The 18,765-nt window shown below is 34.8% G+C and overlaps 1 protein-coding gene across 1 annotated transcript in view; it reads left to right on the top strand.

Moving 5' to 3' along the window:
* Positions 1 to 18,765, top strand: part of PDHX (pyruvate dehydrogenase complex component X) — a 61,950-nt gene that overhangs the window by 32,105 nt on the left and 11,080 nt on the right. The window contains exons 5-8 of the mRNA XM_026099969.2: positions 307 to 405; positions 5,517 to 5,700; positions 7,276 to 7,423; positions 14,697 to 14,755. Of these exons, the coding sequence (XP_025955754.1) occupies positions 307 to 405; positions 5,517 to 5,700; positions 7,276 to 7,423; positions 14,697 to 14,755 (490 nt within the window). The remainder of the gene's footprint in view (positions 1 to 306; positions 406 to 5,516; positions 5,701 to 7,275; positions 7,424 to 14,696; positions 14,756 to 18,765) is intronic.

The raw sequence follows: 18,765 nt of genomic DNA, 5'->3' as shown, positions 1-18,765 counted from the left end.
AAGAATCTACCAGTATATTGCATTGCTGCTGTAAGACGGAAATTTGGAGATGAGTTTCCTGGTCTTTATTTTGACCCCTTTGGGGTCATTATTCCATGTTTTAAATTCAGTCTTGCATTAAGACTTGATGAAGGGGCTCAGTGTGACTTCATTGTTAGGATCACAGCCTTTTTACAGGCTTCTCTTCCCCAGGAGTTGTCTGGTTCTGAAATACAGCATATGGTGTATCATTTCTGTTGATATATGGTAGATGAAAGAAGTTAACTTTATTGTTTATATAGCTTATTTTCCTCCTCATTTCTTTAGGATTCGCTTAAGTCCTGCAGCTCGCAACATTCTGGAGACGCATGGACTAGATCCAAGCAAAATTACACCTTCTGGGCCCCGTGGAATCTTCACTAAAGAGTATGTAGATATTGCAGTAAAGCAACAACCTTTTCTTTCTTTACTTCTTGCTTTGAACCTAGTCATTTTTCATGAACTTGGAAGCCCAATAACTTAAAACCCATCTTTTTCTTTCAGTCTTCTGTGGAGTGATTGCTTAGTAAAATTTGACTCAGTAAAAGAAGATATGGAGAATAGGTTGGAGGATACTGTAAGAAGCCTGTAACTTTTTTATTATTAATTATTTTTTTTATGATCCTCCAGCTGAGCTATATGTGCTGCTGACACGTTTCCTCCAGCTCAGCCTAACAGTGGCTATCAACTCGTACACTGCACTGTTAGCTAGCATTGTGGGTCTAAAGAATTTTGCTACTCAGATGTGGTCGGAGGCCTATTTGCTTCAGCTCCTTTTCTTTGGTGGGTTTGGATCCTTTGTTGCAGTTCAACTATGAAGTCTGTCAGGATTTAGTTTTTCTTTTTTGTTGAGCTGGGGCAGAGCAATAAAATGTAATGGTATGAAAGTGAGTTCTGTTTTGCCTCCATCTTTTGGTCTTACCTTTAGTTTAAAGAATGTTTGCTTATACCCCTGGTTTGTTGTGATCAGACTTCTAGTATTTGAAAATACCTGAAAATTCTGATCTAGGGATTGGCCTTCAGCCTTGGAGTGAAGACCTAGTTTATAAAAACATACTGTGGTAGGTCCTGAACTTTTAGCCTTGAAATGGCGTATTATCGGATTTCTCTTTGTGTTAGTATATATGTTATTGGAGAAGAGGATTTTCTTCAGAATATTTATTTTTGTTTTCAGTAAAATTTTTTTTTGAACAGTACAGTCTTTTTGCACAATCGGAGTTTTGCCTATACAGACCTTGTTAGCTGCTGTAAGTTTGGCTCCATGTAAAGAGAGACGGATTAGTCTAACTTGCAGTTGAACAGAGAAGCAAACAGTGGAAGTCTGTTGCTTTTTTCTATTTTTTTTTTCTTATAGTCTTTGGCCAAATTTTGGATAAAATAGGGAGTTAGACAGATAAAATACGTGCAACAGCAGCACATTATCAGAAAGCTTTCTTCTTAATTATATAAGTGTGATGGTAATTTATGGTGAGTGACTAGTCCATGGCAGGTGGAATCCCTCTAGGACTCTGAGCTATCTAATTAACATTCCCTACTTGTCATGGAGACGTAGTAAAGATTTTTCTGTAGCTGTAATAATTATCTAACTAGCAAAATCTTTTTTTTTCTCCAGAAATTTTCTTCCATATAAAAGATTTTGACTTTGAAATGTCATTTTATGATAGAGGCTGCAATTTTAACCATTCCTTTGAATGTTACAGTCTGCAGGCTCTGCCATTGTGTACAGTTTGAAATTAAATGTTTGCTGATTTTTTTGTTTTGTTTTGTTTGTTGAGAGGTACTTCAGATGTTTAGTGAAATACTCTTTTTAACATGAGTCTCAAGTTAGCAAAGTATGTGCCATATTATATAGCTCAATGACTCATTGTCTCATTTCCGTGTATACTAGCAATTGATCCTTTGTGGGAGTGTTGCCAGTTCACTTTTCAGTTTTAAACAATGAGTTTGCTTTTTGAGCAGGGGTCACTAGATTACAAGAAACAAAGAAAGATAATATGAGTTATATAAGCAAGCAGGGTTCTTCCCTCCTCCCTAGCTCTCTATCTTTAAATTAAATTCACTGTAAAAACTTACTGTAACAGCAATAGGAGGTCTCACCTGATAGCTTTCTCTGTCTTAGCATGCTCCCCTAGTGAGCTGATATTTCATTTTTCCATGCATCTGAATTTCTGTGCAAGACTGAATTACTGCCTTCCTTTTCTTGCTTGTTTGTCGTTTAGAGTGGCAAGGCAGTATTTCTCCCCCCTGCCCTTTTGTGCTTTTGTGGCACAACGGATGAACACACTGAAGATCGTGCTCAGTATTTTATCAGTCACAATTAGATTTCTTTGACTTACTAATTTTTGTTTTTGAATCTGTGACTTCTCTCCTTATTTCGAATTATCACAATTATACTTGCAGTAGTAATGAGCCTTCTCTTCTCTCTCAGCTCTCTGAAGGCTGTCATTTCTCATCCAAAATGCAATATAGATAATTATTCACAGTCTTCTCAGTATAGATGACCATTACTTCCAGCCCTGCCTGCCATACATACATACATATATATATATATATTTTTTTTTTTCTTGGTACTTTACTTGAAACTAGAACTACTGAGTGCTGTTCTTGTTTCTGTCACTGAGTTCCCTGTTTGATCAAGTTGGTTTGATTATGTATTCCACATCTGCAAAGCAGATTAATTATTGTTTGTAATTTTGCACAGTGAGAAGGTGCTGTTTTTGAACAGTAGAATAATATTAAATTTAACTTGCATGGTGCTCTGGATGGGTAGTAATCTGTTTCTCATCCAAATTAGAAGGGAAACTCCCTAATAAAATTCAGAATACAAAAACTAATTCTTTCATTCAACACCATATACTTTTGAGTTGACCTTACATCCCTATTATTGTTTATGTTATACCTTTAAAGAATTTGTGTAGGGCTATAAATGTAACTGAGAGCCTCTTGATAGAAACTTTTGGTGCTTTAGGCCCTGCTTATAATTGATAACAGATTTTCACTTATGTGTTGCACTTGAAATAATTTTACATTCAGCTTGAGTAATATTAACTTTGTAACTGATAACAGGCACAATCAGTCTTCTTGCCTAATGGCAGTGGGGATTCTCAAGGGGTTCTTGTCTGTCCCTGATGGTTTGGCCCTTATCAGCCTTTAAGCCTGGTCCTTTTTAGTACTCCTAATTCTCACGGAATTCCGGGAAATCTTTAAAATGGATGTCCCTTGAATTCTTCCGGTAATTTCTTTGTTTACAAGAGTGACTTTCAAGCTTCCATTCAGCTTATTCATTGAGAGAGGAGACTGCTGTGAGGTATCTTATAAAACTCATCCCAAAGGCAGTTTTAATATTTTGTTACAACTTATTGTCTACAATCTTCCTTACTATGTGCCTTTTGTGGTTGGAGAGGAGAATTTGTACATGGTGCGTTACTTTATAGTGTTGACTGAACATAGTATTTGGATTGTATGTGTGTTCCTAAATTCCTCTCCTGCTAGTTAGTATGCAAAATATAGCCTTGAAAATGATAAGGCTTATTGAAAATGTACAGTGAAATCTGTTTTCACACCTACTTGCTTAGCAAGTCTCTTCTCCACAAATGGCCGTGACTCATTTTACCAAGGTACAAGTAATATCCTCTGCTTTCTTCAGAGATGCACTGATACTAGAAAATCCATAAGTGGCAGTTCGGTTTCTGTTGCTTAATGTTGTTTGCTCGCCACCTCCGTCTTCCAGGGAGCCTCCTGTGAACAGAGTAATTGGGTGTTCAGGTGAAGAGGACTGAGACAATTTAACAGCAGTAACTGCCACCAGGGGATTCTCTCTGCTCTCTCTGTTTGCCCTCTATTTCTCCATTCCTATGCTGTGTTGACAGGGTGTTTTTTTGTTTGTTTGTTTGTTTTTCCCCCCAGTAGTTGGAAATGAAAGATGTGACCAACCCTTCTGAATTCTAATGAAATATCTACCTGCTTGACTCGTGCAGAAATCTGTTTAATTTGATGTGCTCTGATGTATCCTCCAGCTCTGCTTATTTGCAGGCTCCCAATCCTGCACCTGTGACTGTCATAACATCGCTATGCCTCTTTTTCTTAATCGATTAAATCATGTGGAATCTGCTGTAAGAAGTTTAGTATCTTGTACTCACTCCTGAGTTTCAAAGACTAAGTGAATCTTCTAATCTAAAAATAAGTTCAGTGTTGCTAATAAGGTTGTCAGTTAACACAGTAAAGCCACCGAAATTATTAAAGCATTTTGACTTGGCAATAATAGGTAGGACCATCTGTTTGCTATGTCATTTGCCTAACATATGGAGGTAATTTAAAACACTTCCTTTGCTTTGAAATATGTGAAAAGTTACAAAAACTTTGTTCTGTGTATTATGTAAGTGATACAACAAGCAGATGGTCCTACTACTGTCAAGTTAAAATGCTTAAATCTTTTGTAGCTTCTAATACGTTAACCAGGAAAGTTGCGATATGTCATGTAATTACCATTTCTTTCCTTAAATTATAATGCTATAGGATGACTTTCATTCAGTGAAAATTAGAATTTTTTTCCCAATGTAGTAGTTGTATTAAATACTAAACGCTTATTTTACATTTACTTTAAAACAAATTTTGGCTAACATTTAAATTTGGCAAAGCGAGTGATAACTCTAGCAGTGACTTTACATCCTGAGGTCATTCTGTTTTTAATATCACTTACTGAAGTATGTATTTGAGTATAAAAGAATAGATTGGAGCAAGTCAGCGCTGATGAGTAATAGGTATTGCATAAAACAAAAAGAGCTTTTTTGTTTTATCAGACTGTGCCCACAAGAGGAAAGCTTTGTGGTGGTGGTGGCTACATCAGTACAAAGACCCTTTGCTTACAGAGTAGACGAGGTTCAACCATATGTGGGACTGAATTAGGTGCTATTCAGTGTTTGGTTTTGGTTCTTTAGTGTGCCATTGATATCTTTCAAATTGCATATGATATGTTTGAGCATATTTATTTCAGAAAGGTGTAAAGACATGAATGATAAATGTATGACTTAATTTCCTCTGAGCATTATTTATAAAATAGCATTAGAAACCTATCACAACTAATTAATTACATAAATGCAAGTAATCACAAATAGCAAATGAAACTGCTTTTGAGTCTCAGAGATAGCCTGAATAAGTGTCCTATGATATTGATGAGAATTGTTAGCATAATGCACAAATTACCTTGGATGCTGACAATCAGTAATGATGAATATTATGCATCTTTAACACAAATGCCTTTTGTTACGGCATATTCTAGCTCTCTTATTCACTGAAATTAATGAGAATTTTTTTGATGTCTCTCTCTTGAATTTTTAGTAAATTATTATCACTGAAAAATAATCACCTTTTTAATGTTCGATTTGACAACAAAATTCAAATGTAACAAAGCTGCTAATTAGTGATGAAATAATAATACTTTGGGAATTTTTTAAATAGCTTTCTTTTTGTTAGTATTTCACTGTATGTTTAATCACCAGGGATGCTCTCAAACTTCTGCACGAGAAGCAGAAGGGCAAACCCAGTGACCTGAAACCTGTGGTTTCTCCAGCTCCTCCCCAGCCTACTGCAGTGCCTTCTGCTCCGCCAGCAACAGCTGTGACTTCTGCTTATCCAAGGCCAGCAATTCCACCAGTTTCCACAGCAGGACAACCTGCTCTACCGGTAACATTTCTGTTAAGTTCTCAACTTTTTTACAGCTAAATATTGCCACTGCTGCATAGGAACCTATATGAGATTTGCAGAAATGGAGAAAGGAAGGAAACTGAGGCCATGCCAATGCCAAGTCCAGTTGCCTGCAATTTTTAGTATGTTCAAATGATTCTACAGCGGTGTAATTCAAACTGCAGAACTCTCAGAATTATGATCTACACAATACTTTGTGTAATTTGCAAATTGAAGCCATGAACAAGTTTATGTTGCAAGCTGTTCTGCCTGGAAAGGGGCAACTCGGCAATTTATTTCCAGCTCCAAAGAAGAAGATGCAACTGGTTTGGAAGCCAACAATACACCCCTTCCCCAAATACCTTCAGGAGCAGTATGTCTGTGTGTATTTCCGAACTCTGGAGAAACATGAATCCTGCTTTGTTTTCATTTCATTCATTCATTTTCATGCGATACAGGTAAATGTCCATTGATGAATTGTCAAGAAGTGAGGATGGGAAGGGCTTAGTGGTGACGTTGAAGAGTACTTTACATGCTTTAGCACCTAAATACAGCTTGTGTGTTCGTTTGAAGTGTTAAAAATATCGGAAGTTATTCCATAAGGATTAAATGCCCCACTGAAATGCATCTCAGTAAAAATTGAAAAGCTTCTTTGAAAAATTGGAAAGAATCTTTCTGGCTGTAGAACTAAATTTGAAGAATTTTTGCAGGCTGAGTTTTATGATGTAGCTACAATTCATAGTGTTTAGAAAATGCTATATTTTTCACACTGTAAAAAAGAACCAGACAAAACTCAAGAAACTCAGACTTGGATAATTTTTCCATTACCGAGAAAAAATCTTTTCTGCGATTGTACTAGAACATACATATTTCAATTTTTTGTGTGTTGACTACCATTCAGTATATAGTGTATATACTATAGAATAGTTATATAGAATAACATTTTTCAGAATCACTTATTCTCTTCCTTTCTATCTTCACTGATATTTTAAGGAATTTCCTGAAAATAATTTGCTTCTGTGAAGAAGTTGGGAATGCTTCAGTGAAACATGACTGAATATATCTGGAGAAAAGGAGGAGAATAGCAAAAAAGATCTGCAGTGAACCTGTCTTAGGCAGCTACTCTGGGAACTTGAAAAAAGAAATAGTTTAATGAGGAAATATTCTGCTGTAATGAAAATGGAACGAAGCATATTCTAAGAATATGTCAGGTCAGGCTGTCAGATGGAACAGTACTTTTACCCTGGTAGAGTCTTAAGGCCTGAGTATTTAGAAATATTTTTGAAGCAGTATGCTAGAATAGTAGGATTAATTCTATACTGTGAAGTAAACCTGTCTTGACTCAATATTACCTTTTGTGTTGATCTGAATTCAATATACTGGAATTGAACATTCACTGATGCGAGTCATATTAGTTTCAGTAGTTGAAATACATTGCTTTTTGATATCTAGGGGTTGTTCTAAGTCAGCAGGAGTCACTGATGATAAAATCTCAATGCCAGAGTCCTGTTTCAGCAAAATGGAAGTATATTTTCTCTCTTGATACCTAATATGCAGCATATGACTTTTTTTCAGGGCACATTCACCGAAATCCCTGCTAGCAACATTCGAAGAGTTATTGCTAAGAGATTAACAGAGTCAAAAACTACTATACCTCATGCATATGCTGCTGCTGACTGTGACATTGATGCTATTTTGAAATTAAGGAAAGAATTGGCTAAAGGTTGGTGATTAAACCAATTTACTGTAATACATGGGACTAACATGTACTTTATTTAGTTCACATAATCTTTTTTCCAGGACTTATTGGTTTTGTGTGGGCAGAACGTAACACATTCAAATGATCTTTTTTTGGCATTCTGTATATCAGAAGTATAACTCCCTGTGGTTACTGGAATCTGACAGTTTATCAAGGGATGGGAAGACAAAGGTGTTACTTTGCCAACTAACACAATGTTGTAGACAGCTGGAGTTTAACACAGAACTACTTATTGTCCAGTAGGTTTTTGTTTCCTTTTATCCAGATGCAGTTTTCAGATTGCACAGAACTTCTGTTTAACAAAATTCAGCCTTTCAGTAGTTAAAAACTCAAATTATCCGTGTGAAGGATAATATTGGAAGCTTTAATATTGTAACTAGAAGGACTGAGCATGAGTATATTTTCCAGTTTACTTCTGCTGGTCTGTTCACTGAATTTACTGGCAAAGAAAAACTAAATTAGTCTCTCAAATACTGGATGAGTATGGCTTTATCTTTGGTTGGGAAAGGAAGCAGGTTCTTAGCACATGTCATCCAACGCATAGTAAACTTCCTATTAGGGCAAAGTAATGGTTTTAGTGTGAGTGAAGCAGGGCTGTCTCTTTCATTGAAACTTATATCTGTGCTTAAAGCTAAGTTAAGCTGTTAGGAGAATGGAATTCTGTCCCACAGAAAATTGGATAATTTTAAAATATCCATTCAGAATTTGATTAAGCTATAAGTCCTAATTGTATAGTGTGTATTTAAAAAAAAAAAAAAAAGTGAATTCAAGTTGAGACAAAATGGGAGAGTTAAGTGACCCATTTAGAAAATTTTCTTGAAGTTTAAGGTAATATACTCCCACAAATTGCTTTGATATTGCTAACACTTTCTGTTTTTGTTAAAATCAGCTGAGTGTACTCTGCATTAGGATGCTTTAATAGTTTCAAAATTAACTATTTTAACTAGATTTTACTTTTCCAATTCTCAGTTCAGCAAAGGAAATGTGTATTTAAAAGAAGCAAGAATATTTTCAGTAGAACACTCTTCAGGAATGTACTTCATGTATTTCATTTTCATGCAGAATATCATGAAAGGGTTGTTTACTTAGTTTCTTTCTGTTTAAGGGCTCCTGCTTAGTTGGAAAAAGAGCATGAGTGCAAATCCTTTATTCTGTAATTTCATAATCTCTTTAATTGAAATCATTTTTATTACATCTAGAAATATTTGTTCAATACACTGATTTTAATGTTGCATGCAGGAGGTGGCTGCAGTTTCGTAGTTCATGATCATATTAAGCCAAAAGGTAATCTTATACTTACTGTGGAAAATGTTTACAGAAGTATTGTTTAATATTAATGTATTATCTGTGGGTAGGCCAGTTCTCGTAGTTACATATGAGTAGTAGCGTTTGGGTTTTTTGATTTGGTAGTCAGTTTAATATTCTGTAAGAAAGACATCAACACAGTGCAATCTGTTTATAAACACAAGTGTTTTGGAAACAAATGCTTTTTTAAGGCTTTGAAATTTGTAAGGTAATTTGATCAAGTCAGACTTAAGCTCATAAACCACTGAGCTGTATCTTCATCTAGGGCATCTTGCTCTTTTTGGTAGCACACCTCTGTTTAAAGTATTTCCTAAAAATTAGTTTAGCGCACTCATTAGCCTTCACGTAAATTTAAAGCTGTTTCTAATGTGATGTGCTGTATTCCATCACAAGCCACCTGCTAGTTGAATTAGACCTCCCCCTGCCCTGTGTGTGCTTGAGCGCTAGTCTCATGACGAGTTAGAATGGTTAATGATATGAGATTGAACGTAACCTTTAATTAATATCCTAGCTTTCTGGCTCTCTGGAGAATATAGCTATTATACCTATTTAAAAAAAAAACAAAACAAACACACTCTTCACTGACAATAGCTTATGGAGTGTAGTCGTGCCTAAAGCCTAGTGGAAGTAATAAACTTGAAAATGGGGTGATGACTGAACTCTACCACACAGAAATACAAGTAATAAGATTCAATTTGTTTCCTAAAAAGAGCTGTCTCATTATTTCTGATCTGTGACAGGGAATACCAAATAGCTAAAAGCACACTTGACTGACTACAAGCACTTGCTGTTTATAGAGAAGGTAAAGATGATGCACATATGAAGGAAAAGCACGTTATGTCCCACTCTGTCAAGTTGCTGTAGCTAAGCAATGTCTTAGAACTTAACCATTTTTTTCCAGGCTACCACTTATATATTTAAAATTTCATTTTTTTACTTTAAGCTTATTCTTTTGTACATAACTAGAAACACAGAGTTTTAATCAATCTGATTTGGAAAAATAAAGCTTGTTGTTTTCATTTGAGGCTTTGCTGGTACTTGAAGTGAATTAAAGTGAATTTGACAGATGGAAAAAATGTTGCTTTTATAGAAATGATGAATACAAATAGTGCTTCAGATGATCTTTAGGGGCATCTACAACTTGAGATGCATTTGAGAATCCCAGAGGTAGAAGATTCGGTTGGAACTGGGCTCAAGTAAGAGAGAAAAGGAAGAGGTTTTTTTTTCTAGCAAGGAATTAGCAGTGATAACAGTCCATAGTTTTGTGAATACATGCCTTAATGTCACACCTGTTTTCAGCTGTTGAAAGAAAAGACTGGTTACAGTTGCATAGGAAGCTTTGAAATCCGGTGTCTCCTAACTTTTAAGTAGTACTTTTTGCAGCTATAGTATCTTCTGAATGTAGCTGTTCTATGGAACATGTAGTAATTTGACACTGTTGTGTATCTGTTTAAAACAATATATGAAAAAAAAAGAAATATTAGTAATAGAAAAATGGTATTTTTATTTAAATAACTGTTAATAAGTTTGTTTAAACAATAGTGTATTAATGGTCAAAAGTGCCTTTGTGACTTTGGAGTCTGTATTTTTTTTTTGACTTAAAGTTGAGAGTTGGTTTTTGAGTGATCAAATACTATCATTTTATTCTACCAAATTATTAACTGCAGAGAAGTTATCTAATGCACATTGAACATTATTTGTGGATTAGTAATCTCAAAATAACTTCATTACTGTAGTTTTGGGTGATGTTCCGCAATTGGCTGCTTTTCAAGCAAATTGAGATGACTTCATTCAGTGATACGGACAGTAAGATATTCTTGTTGCTATTTTTTTGTCTATATTTCTTCTTGGGGTGTGTGTGTGGTTTTTTTGTTTGTTTGTTTGTTTTTTAACAGTACAAGGGAAGATAGTGTTGGAACAGCAGTAGAAGGTTATCTTAGCCTTTGTTTTTTCAAAAAATGGGGTTGTAGTTGCCTTAGATAATGCCCAGGTCTTCAGAAGCTTTCTTGGTCCAATCTATAAGCTTGTTATTCGACAATACCAAGATCAACTCAAATGACTAATTTTCATGTCTTTGGGGAAAGGTATATTAATCCATGTTCAGCTTCCTCTCACCTCCTCCTCTGGAATGATAGCATAGCTTTTATATGTGGCATCTCTTTCAGCTTAAATCTTTGATAGGGCTCCCCCACTGAGGTCATGTAGATGCTAGCACACAATAGCAGAAAGATTTTGATTTACTGCAAGCTTTGCCTCTGTGGCAAGGTTAAACAGCTTTGTTATTGTCACAGTACAACAGCAAAAAGAATCTTCAAGGTCCAGGTTAAACTGATTATCATGTGGATGTGTCTGGATAAGGATTTTCAAGGTTATCTTACGTTAGTCTTGATAGGTTCTACAGGCAGAGACATCAGCTAGGCTTTAGACACAGAGTAAGTGTTCATCTAGCTATATACTTGTCTTGCAAAGAATCTGATACTGTTTCTCTCTCCTTGACCCGTCTTTTTATTGATATAATAGAAGATTTACTTGCATCCAGAGATTTCTAACATCAGTAATTTATGCTGTTTGGTTTTTCCTGCAGGTACCTGAACATAGAGGTGTTTTGGTGTGATATTATAGTATAAGGTGTAAGCCCTTCCCGAGTGTTAAAGCACTTCATAATGATTTGCTATTCCACATGCTTTACTCTGTGAGTGAGTTTTCTCTCACATGGTGCCATGGAGCTGTAGGCCTAGGAACTAGAGTGCTGATGTTGGGAGGGCTACTGTTGTGTGCTGGTGACTAGCACACACACTTTTCCCTGTTTGTGAGGTCCTAAATTAAATACTAGATTAATTTTCTAGATTGTGATGGTACAGGATGTGCTGTTTCTTCCACTGGAGTTCAGAATGACTACTTTTTAGTGCAAGAGTATCCAGATTTTTCTTCTGCCTATCTTCTTGCACAATACCGTATTCACAAATTAATGTCAAAGACAATTTAATATGTTGACATTTTATTTAAACAGCAACAGGTCTTAAGAAATAAAGTACGAAATTATTTTGCTAATGTTTACTTAGAAGTCTTTACATATCTTTGCTGCTGCTGTGGATTCTTACGAAGTTTAGGTGTGCAGGAGTGGGAAAGAGCCATCTGCCTTAACAGAAAGTTGAACTGAAGAGACAGTCCTGGTAAAATTGTTTTAATGGAAGTGATGGTGGTCTCTCCTATATGATGATACATAACCTGAAAGCTTAATGCAGCATTCCATACTGTAACCATTCCTGATTTGGGGTAAAATATAGCAGTCATAGCTCATTTAACTGTACTGCTATATTTTCATTGTCTTTTTGCCCTAGTGGACGGTGACACTTTTGCCCAAAGTTAGAAATATAATTTATCAATCAAAATATAAATCTATAAAATATCAAAATATATTTGACAGATATAGGTTTGTATCTGATATGCAACTCTTACGTAGATTGTTAATCATAGTAAGCATCACAGATCAATTATGGGGCAAACAGATATTTAGATCAATCCTCTGAATTAATGGTCATTTAGGAAAATTTCTCTTGAGAATTAAATTCAGATTAATTTTCCCTTTATAACAGCATTTCTAAACACATGTATGTTATGTGCCATAAGCCATTCTTCAAAATGAAGTAGTTGTGCTTCTTGAGGTGTTCAGCTGACAGCAATCATGAGAACAGTAGACTAATAGAGTATTTTTTGATGATAATGCGTTTAATATTGTGTAAGTCTCATGTTTTCAGGATGGTGCTATAGCAAGTATGAAATTAGTCTCTAATGTATCTGTAGGCTTTGCTTCTGTTGTCAGAGCTGATTATACTTAGTCCTTCTGTTTTCCTAAAGCTCTTAAAAATAATGCAGAGCAAATATAGCCATTTTTTTCCACTCCTTGCTTTCTTCTGTGGTCCTATCCATTGGGGGACAGGAAGCAAATGTATTAAGTGATAATCAATATTCTGTAAGCTCGCACTAAAAAAATCCAGTCCTCTGAAAGTTATTGTATGTGTCTTCTAGCTAATACTGTGATTTTTTTGTTTGTGTGTTGTTTTTTGTTTTTAATTATTCGCTTGTTCATTCACATGTTATTCAATCTGCTTTAAATGTATTGTTAACCTAATTTAAGGATTCACAGATGCTTTCACCCTGCTAATTCTTCAATTAAGAGGCCCTGAGGGTCACTGGAGAATGACATACCACAGCTTGTATTCAGCTATGAATCAGATCTTTGTGATTCTTCCAGTTTATGTATTGCAGAACATAAAAAGTAATAAAATTTATAGTATTGTCTCTTTATATTTAGATCCTCTTGTAGATTTCTACATAGAAAGTAAATGTATAAAGTATGAAACATATATGGGTTACTTCTCATAAAAATGAATATAATTCCTGTACAGTATGCTCAGATTTGGTCCCTTTAAAGAGCATTCTTCTGTCTTGAAAAAACTAAAATTTTAGTTAAGTAAAATGACTACACACTTTTACAGTAACTTTAAAAGGAGCTTTCAAGGGTATGCTGGCTGTCTCTATTATTCATTCACAGTTATAATTAATGGGGAACTAGGTTCTTTATGGGTCTTTAAAGTTCTGAAAAATACCTGTTTTGTTTATAAATTCTTCCATTAGAACCTGCTGCAAACCAGAAGGCATCCTGTTTGTATTATAAACTGCTAGATAGCTCTTCTTCGATACATTTTCTTAAAATATTAAAAAAAAATCATCTACAGAAGTTGTGATGCTATATGCCTCTGTGGTGAACATTACATAAATTAGTTATGTAAACTATGTAAATAAATGGTCTAAGGGATGTATGTTCAGGTACAAGAAACAAGCAAGTATCAAAATAATGCAGAAAATACTTAATTGTATTCATAATTGTGCCATAATTGCAAAACCAAAAAATATATTCTGCATTTTAATAAAATTAAAGATTTTGAAACTACGGCATGAAGTTTAGTTTTGTATACTTCACATAATTTTTATTTTTACATTATTTCCAATAATGTATTGTGGATAATAAATCAGTATAGTATGGCTTGATATATTGCCTGAAGTACTGAGTGATTGGCATTGCTTTTTGCATGTATTTGTGCGGTATTCACTTAGAAGGATGGTAATTTACTCCCCCAATAATAATGAGTCAGTTAGCGGCACTGCTTCTTTTTTTTTTTTTTTTTCCCACTGATTTTTTTTTTTATTACTATTATTGTTGTTTCCGTTCATATTTGAGAGTAGAACATACCTGCCTCTTCCTGCAGGCTAAATGTGTGCTTGGAAGGAAAGGTACACATATCATGCAGTAACTAAATTTCTCCTTAAACAAGGGGAATATGAAGAATGGATTGTCTGTATATAATGATGGGAAATCTGGAAGGAATTACTGTTAATGTGTTACTTATCAAACCACAATATACTTATTAATCTCTCCATTCTTTTCGTAGTACCCACCCTCTCCTACATCCTGTTTTGCAACATCATTTCTTTGTCAAATATTCAGTTGAAATAACAGCTGTTGGATGCTAATACTTCTGTCCCACAACTGTTAAAGTTTTTGTGGTTGGAGTCAACAGGAAACCTAGGTTAGGGTTTGAATTGAGAGCCAAAGAATAGCTCAAATCCACTAATGTAGAATCCCCACCCCACCCCCCCGAAAATCAAACCAACATCAGGCATGCAGCTTTTCAACCTTTTATCAAAAAATAGGAAGAACGTCTGTGCTCAGGAGACTTTTGCTGGATGATAATTTTATTGTCCTAGGGTAAAAAGTATCCTTTGAAGATGAGTAACTGCAGCTATTTAATTATTTTTCTGATAATGTTTCGAAGAAACAGATTTGCTGAATCACTGGCATCTTGTGTCATAGCACAATAGTGATAATTACTGCTCATAAGATTTTTTTTTTCTGTTTTTCCTTTTGCAGATGACATTAAAGTATCTGTAAATGACTTTATTATCAAGGCAACTGCAGTTACTTTGAAGGTGAGTAAATAACTATAATTAATACATTTTATAGTAAACTGTTAAGGAGACGGGAAGTATTTTGTGAGCTTGTACGGAGATACGCATGAGATCATAGCAAAGCTTCTAATTCTTCATTGCTGAATGTCAGTTCTTTTGAGCTCTTCTGATAGCCTACAACATGAGTACAATTCTCCACACTGTCCACAGTGTGGAATGTCTGTCTTCACACTCTAAAAATGAGAACTTGTTAATAAACATCCACTTGCTGCATTATGAACAGCAGTTCTGAGATGATGTAACAGCAGATAGTTTGTTAGCAACTAAGGCAACTGGCAAGGTAAGTCATCTCTTCTTTGCTGTTGTATCATATTTCCTCTTACAGTTATAAATAAGTATCATCCATCTTGCTCCAAATGCTGCATCAGTGTCATGTTTACCTCAGACGTATTCTGATATGGGGAAATCAGTGACTTCTGATTTGAATTAAAAGTTCTTCAAGGAAGCAATCTGCTTGTGGCTGAGAGTTGTCATTGTTGCCATTGTGAATGTGAAGGTTAGATTATTGCAATAATACATTCTGAAATTAGACAGATTCCTAATTTCATTTAGAATCTAGACATTAGATGCCAAACTACAGAGGCTTCATAAGCTACTTACCCATTTTCTGTGTAGAACTGGATGCGTTGCCTTCCAATTTGTGTTGATTGTTCTGCTTGGAAAATGTTCCCTGTGCCACTTAGTTTTCTGAAATGGCAAAGTTTCAGAGATCCTTCTTTAGGAGAACTCCCATGCTTTGGAACTTGCTCGTCCTTAGTCCAAAGTGTCTCAAATACATTACTCTAAAAACTTATTGCTTAGTCCATCTTCTTTCCAAACTGTAAAAAGAAGGGGCTGTGATAGTTTCACTTAGATGTGGAGTGTTGGTTTTAAGTGCAGTTCACATTTAGTTTTAGAAAAAATCAAAGGTGGGAGCATTTACCAGGCTGAAGGCCAGTATTTGTAAAGTTCGGGAGGAAATAAGTGTTTTTTAATTAACTTTGATAGCTAGAAAAGATCTGGCATGTAACAAGGTAAGTGCGTGGGCGCGGGGGAGGGGGATACTTGATCCCGAAGAGTCCTAACAGAGTTTGTGGCTCTTTGGTATTGCTGTGCATTTGTGTTACCTTACACCCTGTTGTTTTCTTAGTGATTACATGTTCTAGCTATACAGCACATGTCTAGAAGAGCTAGACTTTCCTGATGGCATTGCATTGCACAACACCCACTTGGAGGCATTTTACAACTAATGTACTGCAACGCTTTCCTGCAGTTCATGCAACTTGCAAACAGACGAACCATGCTTCCTTTGTATATTCTGGTGTTGAAGAATAGGAACTGACAGCACTGGTATGCCACTTTTCTCTAGGGAAGTTTAGGTGGAGTTAGTTTGAAGATTGTCATATGTATCATAGATATGTTGCTGAGGTTATATTGAAATAGCATTGGATCCAAAACCTAATGCAATAAAAGAATATAGAGTGATGATGCAAAAAATGAAGCCAATAAACCAAATCCTTGTTTGCTTGTTTGTTTTAATTCTATGCAGGTTCATTAATTTGATTAGTGTTAAAGTCAACAAGGTACCTGGCTAGCAACTAAGTATTCATTTGTATAAGTATGCTATTGCTTAGTATGTCTCATATGAGTTTTTATACAAAAGTAATTTAATATAATGTAACTTTGTTAATAACAGTGGAAGGAAAGGCAAAGAAAAGGAATTTCTAGTCATTTGAAGTTGGCCTTTTCACCTTCATATGTTGTTTAGCTCTACTATACTACTACATATCCTTAGCTCTATGCTTCCTTTTAATTCTCATGTCACCCTAAAACATTATTTTTGACTTGCATAGGCATAGTAATAGAACGGATACTAAACGAAGGTAAGAACTTCAAGGAATTGTTGAAAAGTAAATGCATTTTCTCATAGCTACATAAATCACATTGTTGTGATGTAGCAATACTAAATGTTAATACTTGATCTATATATACACTGAGTCACTGAGGGCAAACACAATAGTGGGATTTACACTTCCGCAAAAGCTTTTCCTTTGCATATAAAAATGCTATAGAGTTATAATTTTATCTCTTCTGCTTTAAATAACTTTTTCTGTCGTAATGTTTTAGACCTTGTTGCTGCCATTCAAGGGATAATATTTCAAATACTCAGGTTTCAACTTTGTGGTTCCTTTCGATTATTTGCTTTTGTTTTTAGAGAGAAACCTTACCTGTAAACGTATCTAAAATAACAATGTAGCTTTGAGTAAATATGATTCAAAGAAATTCAGAATTAAGCTCAACTTGATAATAAACTTCTTTTGCCTGTATGCTATTGTTAGCACCCTATGTATGTTCTTAAAAGATCTACGTATGGAAAAACCTCTGCCTCTGTTGGGTAAAATGTTAAAGCCAGTTTATAAATGTATAGAATAGATAATCTAACCTCCTCTGTAGCAAGGTTGGAGGTTTGAGTCATTGTAACTGAAATAGAGTGAAAAGTGTCTCTAGAAAAAAAAGTTACGATTTTAAGAATTCTAAATGATAATACCTATACCACAACCCTCGGCAACCAGTGATTATCCTTATTTGTTTGTTTGAAGGCATTTGATTTCAGTTAGTAATTTTCTGATTTCACTTTTCAGCTACAGGATTGTCTGTTGGGTTATAGAGCATTTTAACACTGGCTTATATAGCTTGTAATATGAATATTAGTGTACATCTTTAGTTTTATTAAGATAAATGTTATTGTTACAATCTGAGCTTTTTTTATATAGATAGAGCAGGATAATCTCTGCCACAACTTTTCTTATCTGTAATTCTTGATTATTCATTTTTTTGTACCTACTCTTCTGTTTTTGTACTATCAGTATTTAAATCTTATCTTAAATCAATCTTATCTCCTTTCATAAAGTAAGTTTAGATTTATGATAGTGTTTATTACCCTTCTAAAAATTCCTTTACTAGAGAAGGGAGCATTTTTTTCTTCAATACCAAGCATGAAAGATTTGAACTCTTTGCACCAGTATCACACAAATGAAAAGTTTATTACTATTTTGGCAATACTTACTGGGGACTGTTCTCAAGTGTGTAAGTGTATAAGTTTGTAGGGTTTTTTGTGTTTTATTTTATTTATTTTTAACATTTTGTCTAGAAAAATATGGAAAATTTGAAGTCAGAGCATGCATTTACTGAAAAAAGTTAAGCTTTAAGAGCAGCCTTTGTCTTCCTATTTTTATCTCCAGAATAAGATTCATGTCTCTAAGAAATTAGTTGAAGAATGTTATAAAATTGCTGAAGTTTGGATGTTTGTGCCTTGCTGTTCCTGAATTATGCCAGTGCAAGTACAAACTAACCCTTCCATATGAGTTAGCAATGTAAAGCAAATCTGGCCTGGTTTTAGAATCTTATGGGAAGGAAGATCTGCCATAACTCAGCAATCCTATCCATTTACAGCAAGCCAGGTGAACATAGAGACTCTGAAGCCCTAATCTGCATATTTAGATCAACAGAAACTGTGTAAAGTTTTTTTCCCAAGGTTTGTTCTTTCTGGTTTAATCAGACTATGAAATGTACACACCTTCTTTGCCAAGTTTGTTTTCTGTGCAGAAAACAATTTTTAATGCCACTGTAACTGTCAGCACATTATCATTACATTAAAGTGATATTTATATATCAGTAACATTGGACAGCTATTTTAATACGGTTGCAGTATATTTTTTTTACTAAACTGGATCCAGTTCCATTTCATGTAATGCTACAAAATTTCTTTAAAATTATCTATACCCCAGAAGTCATGTATTTCTGTTGGTGTATTTGACTTGAGAGACTTGAGAGACAACAATATACTGCTTACATGTCTCGTGTTAATTTCCATAACCTGGTCTTCAGAGATTTCCAGTTCATTAAACATTTTTGTTCGATTCACCGACCCTGTCTAAACTCTTTAAGAAAAAACAAATGAATGTTATCCTAAGCTCATATTAAAGACTGTA

Source organism: Dromaius novaehollandiae, chromosome 5 (genome assembly GCF_036370855.1).
Source record: "Dromaius novaehollandiae isolate bDroNov1 chromosome 5, bDroNov1.hap1, whole genome shotgun sequence".
NCBI classification, from domain to species: domain Eukaryota; kingdom Metazoa; phylum Chordata; class Aves; order Casuariiformes; family Dromaiidae; genus Dromaius; species Dromaius novaehollandiae.
This window is presented reverse-complemented; position numbering and strand designations above follow the sequence as displayed.